Source organism: Pecten maximus, unplaced genomic scaffold (assembly GCF_902652985.1).
Source record: "Pecten maximus unplaced genomic scaffold, xPecMax1.1, whole genome shotgun sequence".
Taxonomy (NCBI): Eukaryota; Metazoa; Mollusca; class Bivalvia; order Pectinida; family Pectinidae; genus Pecten; species Pecten maximus.
The window spans coordinates 1-7,182 of record NW_022979283.1 but is presented as its reverse complement, the minus strand read 5'-3'; the positions used below and the strand labels follow the sequence as shown (position 1 = coordinate 7,182).

General features: G+C 39.1%; 1 protein-coding gene across 1 annotated transcript; it reads right to left on the bottom strand.

Moving 5' to 3' along the window:
- Positions 1-384: 384 nt before the first annotated feature.
- On the bottom strand, positions 385-7,129 carry LOC117318435 (immunoglobulin A1 protease autotransporter-like; the record flags this gene model as incomplete). The annotated part of the gene is made up of 4 exons (XM_033873423.1): positions 385-1,242; positions 2,378-2,540; positions 4,592-5,243; positions 5,958-7,129. Coding segments are annotated over 4 exons (2,318 nt in total), but the record flags the coding sequence as incomplete, so codon positions are not given.
- Positions 7,130-7,182: the final 53 nt, after the last annotated feature.

Genomic DNA, 7,182 nt, shown 5'->3' with positions numbered 1-7,182 from the left:
CAAGTTGGACACAGTAATTACATGATTGAAAATGGCAAGCTGCAAGAGTTTTTCATGAATTACCGAGGGACTCCTTCAATTAATTGTAATATGAATTTTAAGATACTTATGAATTATATGAATAGGTTATGGGAGGACAGCTTACATTGGTTTACTGTGGATTAAATCTACCAGGTTCTTAAGTCTTAAAAGAAGAATCAGTTAATAATGAGTTTATTCTGCATTTCTTGATCGCAATTTGAAAATTATGATTTACACGACATTTACATTTCTTGGTTGACAACGAATTATGTTTGCTTGGTAACAAGTGTAACCATGCACGTTATCCAGTTTTTCAACAACAAAATATATATATATATATATATATAAATCATTTATTTCCCATTAGTGTTACAATTTTTCAAAATACCAGCTATGAGGAGGATGCGGAACTGCCTCGTTCTTACTGGATTCATAATTACTTCATAATAACTTTTACTTTTTAGTATGTTTTGTTAACAGTCACAAAGAGCTAATTACATGTCAACAACAGGGTTCATGATTAGCCATTTTGCATACTAACAATTAATAAAGTCACCTTTTTTAAATTGCGTCCAAGTAGTGATTAAATGCTTGTATTTCTGGATTTGCTATTTATATGACCATTAACAATGAGATGTTTTATTGTTTTATTACTCATCAAGACTGTGCTGTATCACTCCATGCAATATTATAAATAGCCATAATTTGATACATGCTGTCTATTTTACAAATATGTTTTAAGTACAAATCGCAATGTTGTTGAAATTGCAGAATTCTGATAATGAAGGTTGGCTGTAATACTTATCATGAAACAGCCGATTTACTTGTGCTAATACCATACACCAGACGGCCAAATACACATAATTTTAACAATTGTAATACTTTAAGACCTAAAATAATGGTTTGTTTGATTTCATAGAACGCAAATCTTTCAATTCGCTGTCATCTACAAATGTCGATACTGTGATAATAGTTCCCTCTGCCATTGTCCGCTCTTCGTAGTACATTCTCTCCAGTCGCTGGACCACCACCCCAAGTATGGATAAGTCCACGCGGAAGAAACCACTGAAGGGCGAGTCAAGGTCGGACACGACGTAGCAGAGCATGCTGATGGAGAACACAGTGATGATACACATGGTCAGCTCTAGCCGGTAGGACAGGGCTCGTAACAGTAGGATACCAATGAACGAGAAAAACCCCAACGTCTCCAGGAATGCCCACCTGTTCATGAAATATTCAAAAGATAAGTTGATAATGAAGGAGCAGTTTTGTGTGATATTTTTACGACAAATTCAACATCATTCGTGAAATACATGTAATGTGAAATACTGCTTTAAGCTACTTGTACTTACATCTTGGTGATGTTTAATCGATTTTGTATTTTAATTTTAAAGTGTTGTGAGATTGGGGCCATTCTGGTATTGTGATTCGTGTTTTTGTTTGTTTGTTTGTTTGTTTTTTTTTGTTTTTTTTTGTTTTTTTTTGTTGTTTTTTTTCAAAAGGCAAACCGATACCTTTTTATTGTCTAAAACATTTTTCTTATCATTTATTTTACCTTTGTTTTTACTGACGTTTTCCTCCAAAAGACTAGACACAAAAACAAACACCGTACACGCAGTTTCTAACTCATATTCTGTTTATAGGTAGTTATGATATATGCTATATATATATATAGTTCTGTAGTATCAGTATTGTTGTGTGTATACCCCTTTACATACTCCGGAGTAAGTTCGTCACATAACCTTACTGATTATTTAGTTATGTCGCAGCATTGATGAATAAGAAGATACACAAAATAAAAACTTTGATTAAATGATATCAAAATATTCTTTTGAATTATTGGTATAGTCGAACACAACAAAATTCAATCAATATACTTTGTAGAGTGTTTGTGTTTCATTTCGCGTGATGGAGATTACAATATATCATACTTATTCAGGGTTGGTTGTAAGCAACAAATGAGAAATCAAAAACTTGAAAAAACCTGAAAAGGCCATTAATTTAAAGCATTGGACAGGCGATATAATAATTGTTAAACTGCGAACTTGTTTTACCATTTTAGCTATCGATTAATGAACCGAAAAATAAAACAAAAACAATAAAGCATATTGAAAAGAGAAGATACCGTAAACATGGCTATTTTAGCGGACGTTTAATTTTGCGATTTCGATAGGTAAACTGCAATATGTATATAGAGGTCATTTCTGCGTTTATTTCTCGTTTAACCTTTTCTTTCAACACCACAAACATCACAAAATTAAGCGTATTGGAAATTTTCGCGCCCGAATGGCCTGATTTGGTGTACGTTTTTCACTCGCGTAAATTCCCATGTTTACAGTATTGTATCCCAACTTACTTGACAGGGTGTATCTTGGTGTGCAGAATACCTATACGGTCGGAACATATGCTGTTAAGCTTTATGATGTGGGCCATGATTTTATCACACATGGTCTTGTTGACAATATTGTTGTCACTGGCATCCACCTCCCGTAGTAGGTCGACGATGGACCAGATCTTCACTGTAGACATAAAGCATGAGGTTAAAATACCACTTTACCATGTAACGGTACTCTACCTCTGTCAACATAAATTGTATTAATTGAAACTAAACTTTGTGATTTTTCAGATGCAAAGTCTGTTATTGTGTTTATTTGACAAAGAAGAAATTTGTCTGATTATTAACGTGGTCCGAGTTGAGCTTAAGCCACACCATGGCGTACGTCTTTCGTCCAGCGTCCGTCATCTATCCATCGTCCGTTCTCTGTCGTCCGGCCGCCCGCTTGTCTGTCCATCCACAAATTTAATTCTCGTTAACTTTAGTATTTATTAACCGAATTACATGAAATTTTATCGAGATAATCAGTTTGCAATAAAAGATACTGATGTCAATAATCAAGGTCAAAGGTCAAGGTCATTAAGCCAAACGGTCAAGGTCAAAGTTTGTATCTTTTCACTGATAAATATTTTGTTATGACAATAAAAGGCATGGTTTCTCGGAATTAAACAATGAGTCAACTGACCAAAGATACTGGTAACTGGGTCAAAGATCAATGGCATTTGGATCAAAAGGTCAAGGACAATGTGAATAGCTGACTATGACCCTGGCTTTTAGTAGGTGAGGTATGCAAGGTTTAAATAGATCAATTCAAAGCTAAAGTAGCCCAGCAAATATAGATGTGGAAGAAAACAAGAGTCACATCACAGTACATATATAATGTATTAGCTTCCTTCCTATCTTTTGAAGTCCAAATGTCAAATGCTTAGAGCCCAGAAGCTGAATGCCAAAGGAAAATGTTGACCCTGATGTATGATACTGAGTGGCAGTTCCCAAACTGGAAAACCAATATTTGTAATAAAACTTAAATAGGAGTGTTTTACCACGATCACTAAAATATCAAGAGAAGCGATACAGGCCTTGCCAGGATCACTAAAATATAGCCCTCTTGTAGACTCATGCATTTTTATACATTTGTACCACTGTGTGGCCGTAATGCCAGGCGCGGATCCAGGATTTTCGAAAGGGGGGGGGGGGGGGGGGGGGGGGGGATGTCCAGTAATTTAGTGATAATGCGAGCGCCGACGAATTTTTTTGGCGAAGGGTCTGGGGGCCGCCGGGACATTTTTAAGGCTATAAAAGTTTTCCTCCTCCGAAAAAGGGGGGGGGGGGGGGGGGGGGGGGGGGTCCTGACTCCCAGGACCGCTCCCCCCTAAATCCTCTAGTGAATGCCATCTGTATATATAAATACAACTGAAGTTTTTATTTATCAAAGAAAAACTTAATATAACTGTTTTCTGGAAACGTTGTAAAAGAACCGAAGTAGCTTGACTTCATAATTACGAACTAATTTGTAAATTCACATCGATGCCGCTTAATTGATACATCGTGTGTTCTGATGTCCTCTGATCGATCCACAAACAAACAAACCGAGAATCCCGGTACGTTGGACAGCTATAGAGAATACTAGTTACCTTTACGTACATCAATTAGGCCTATAGTAAAATGATCTACATTACCGACAGACAAGTCAGTGTATGACCTTCAGTGTATGACCTTGTACGTAAAAACGTGTAAACAGTGTACGTGTGCTATACTGGTCATTAGTCTGATTAAATTGTGTTGTGATACTTAGCTTACTATCTCAGCTATATGAAAGTCTGTAATTTCAGATATCATTGCCATAAAAAACGATGGCGTTCGTGTAGCTCTATCATATATGTTGATCATGAAATAGAATGTAGAATATATTTCATGCAGCTGAACCGGGATACACATCTACTCTTCAAGTCAGAAATTAATTTACAACGTGTTAAGTATAACAAAGGTTTGTTTATATATATAGATTTGCAGTGTGGTTTGGGGAAAGTAACAGCAAAATTCTGTGCCCAAGCGCTTTGATGATGTTGATGCAATGGCTTCTTTGTGTAATGACGACATTCCTCACAACATTAGGAACACTTTAAATCTTTCTGTAGTAACGAAAGTATGAAGCATTTGGGCCATACAGATGTAATTGCAGAAAACATGAGCAATATTAATGAATTGGACCATGACAAGAAGACAAATACATACCTTTTACATCCACATTCGGCTTGTAGTGATATGAGGTCTGTTCCCTGTTGAGAATCTGTAGAACCATGAACACAGCTTCACATTTGACAGCGTAGTATATTTCCCTCCGTATATTGCTGTTAATGAGTTTAAGTTTACTGGAAAATGTAGCAATTTGATCTATCATGCTGATCTCCGTTGTCAACTTGTCTAGAATATCTCTCTGTTTGTTCAGTGCCTGCTGGAAAGCAAACCCGAACGACGTGGCGTATACAAGACCAGCCGGGGCAAGGAAACATGCTATGGCGTCATTGATATCAGGCGGAGTTTCGTATTCATCAGGGGGCCACAGAAATGTCGTAAAGGGTTCATACAGGTACAGGGTAAAAGGACATAAACCCAAAGACAATAAAGCGGGAAATGATATTTTTAGCAGTTCTAACGGTTTGTTGTATGAGGAGTGAAGACTTTCAAGCACTTCCAGATCAAAGTTGGATAGGAATTCACCATGGCATGACTCGTTCTCTGTAGACACAGACGTAACACTGATGTCGTCATAACTAAAATCGGTCACGTCACGGCTTGTATCTCTCTGTCGTCGTCTTTTCTCGACACCCAGCGGTGAAGTTTTACAACGACTGGAGATCAACAGCGACAGAAGACCTGCAACAAAGTAAGCATTAATAGCATTTCTTGCGATAACTCTTGACCTGTATTTATAAAGCGTTAGAATTCTTAAATAACAGAACTGTTGTGGGTTCACAGGCGATCCGTTTCACAATATGTCCGTGCGAAATGTTGATTTCTGGCTGCCATTTGGAATCTGCCTGAACGATATAAATGAAGCTACATCTCAACGCCGGGCGTTTAGGCCCTTAATATATCGGAACACAGTATTTGGTGATAGTTTTCGATCATTTCGGCGTTTAGGCCCTTAATATATCGGAACACAGTATTTGGTGATAGTTTTCGATCATTTGGTTTCTAGCTTGTGCAACTATTGTTCAACATTAACATTTCTAGCATTGACCGATTTTATGGTATTGTAAGTACCGTTTAAAAAAAATCGCTATGTCGAGGTTTTGCTTCTGTAAGAAATCCTTATGATAAAATTGGTTGAGGTAAGATGTATAATTGGTTCAACACCAAATTAAACGCTAGCAGCCTTTTACTGGATTTTGTGCCCAGTCAATCCTGTAGTAAGTTGCACCGTGGTACAGGACAAGCATGATGTAGTATCAACTTATCATTTCATCTAAGTATATGTATATACAGTACATAACTCTATCGAAATTAAATGAAGACATAAGTGCGCCGTTAAAACCTATACGACCAAGATAAGATATTCACTCTTTGTTCAAAATAAAAATCACCCGCACTTACCAATTATCACGAACACCATCAAGGAAACTGGAGGTAGAATTATCTCCACTGCCGAAGGCCTTGTCTCTGGTTCTGTCGCAGATTCAGCTTCAGATGTTGCCGCTGAGTCTGCCTCTGGTTCTGATGTTGCTTCTGCTTCAGGTTCCGTTGTTGCTTCTGCCTCTGGTTCTGACGTTGCTTCTGCCTCTGGTTCTGATGTTGCTTCTGCTTCAGGTTCTGATGTTGCTTCTGCTTCAGGTTCCGTTGTTGCTTCTGCCTCTGGTTCTGATGTTGCTTCTGTCTCCGGTTCTGATGTTGGTTCTGCCTCTGGTTCTGATGTTGCTTCTGCCTCTGGTTCTGATGTTGCTTCTGCCTCTGGTTCTGATGTTGCTTCTGCTTCAGGTTCTGACGTTGCTTCTGCCTCTGGTTGTGATGTTGCTTCTGCCTCTGGTTCTGATGTTGCTTCTGCCTCTGGTTCTGATGTTGGTTCTGCCTCTGGTACTGATGTTACTTCTGCCTCTGGTTCTGATGTTGCTTCTGCTTCAGGTTCTGACGTTGCTTCTGCCTCTGGTTCTGATGTTGCTTCTGCCTCTGGTTCTGATGTTGCTTCTGCCTCTGGTTCTGATGTTGCTTCTGCCTCTGGTTCTGATGTTGGTTCTGCCTCTGGTTCTGTCGTTGCTTCTGCCTCTGGTTCTGATGTTGCTTCTGCCTCTGGTTCTGATGTTGCTTCTGCCTCTGGTTCTGATGTTGCTTCTGCTTCAGGTTCTGGCGTTGCTTCTGCCTCTGGTTCTGATGTTGCTTCTGCTTCAGGTTCTGATGTTGCTTCTGCTTCAGGTTCCGTTGTTGCTTCTGCCTCTGGTTCTGATGATGCTTCTGTCTCTGGTTCTGATGTTGCTTCTGCCTCTGGTTCTGATGTTGCTTCTGCTTCAGGTTCTGGTGTTGCTTCTGCTTCAGGTTCCGTTGTTGCTTCTGCCTCTGGTTCTGATGATGCTTCTGTCTCTGGTTCTGATGTTGGTTCTGCCTCTGGTTCTGATGTTGCTTCTGTCTCTGGTTCCGATGTTGGTTCTGCCTCTGGTTGTGATGTTGCTTCTGCTTCTGGTTCTGATGTTGGTTCTGCCTCAGGTTCTGATGTTGCTTCTGTCTCTGGTTCTGATATTGCTTCTGCCTCTGGCTCTGACGTTGCTTCTGCCTCTGGTTCTGATGTTGGTTCTGCCTCTGGTTCTGAATGTTTGCCCTCTGGTTTTGGCGTT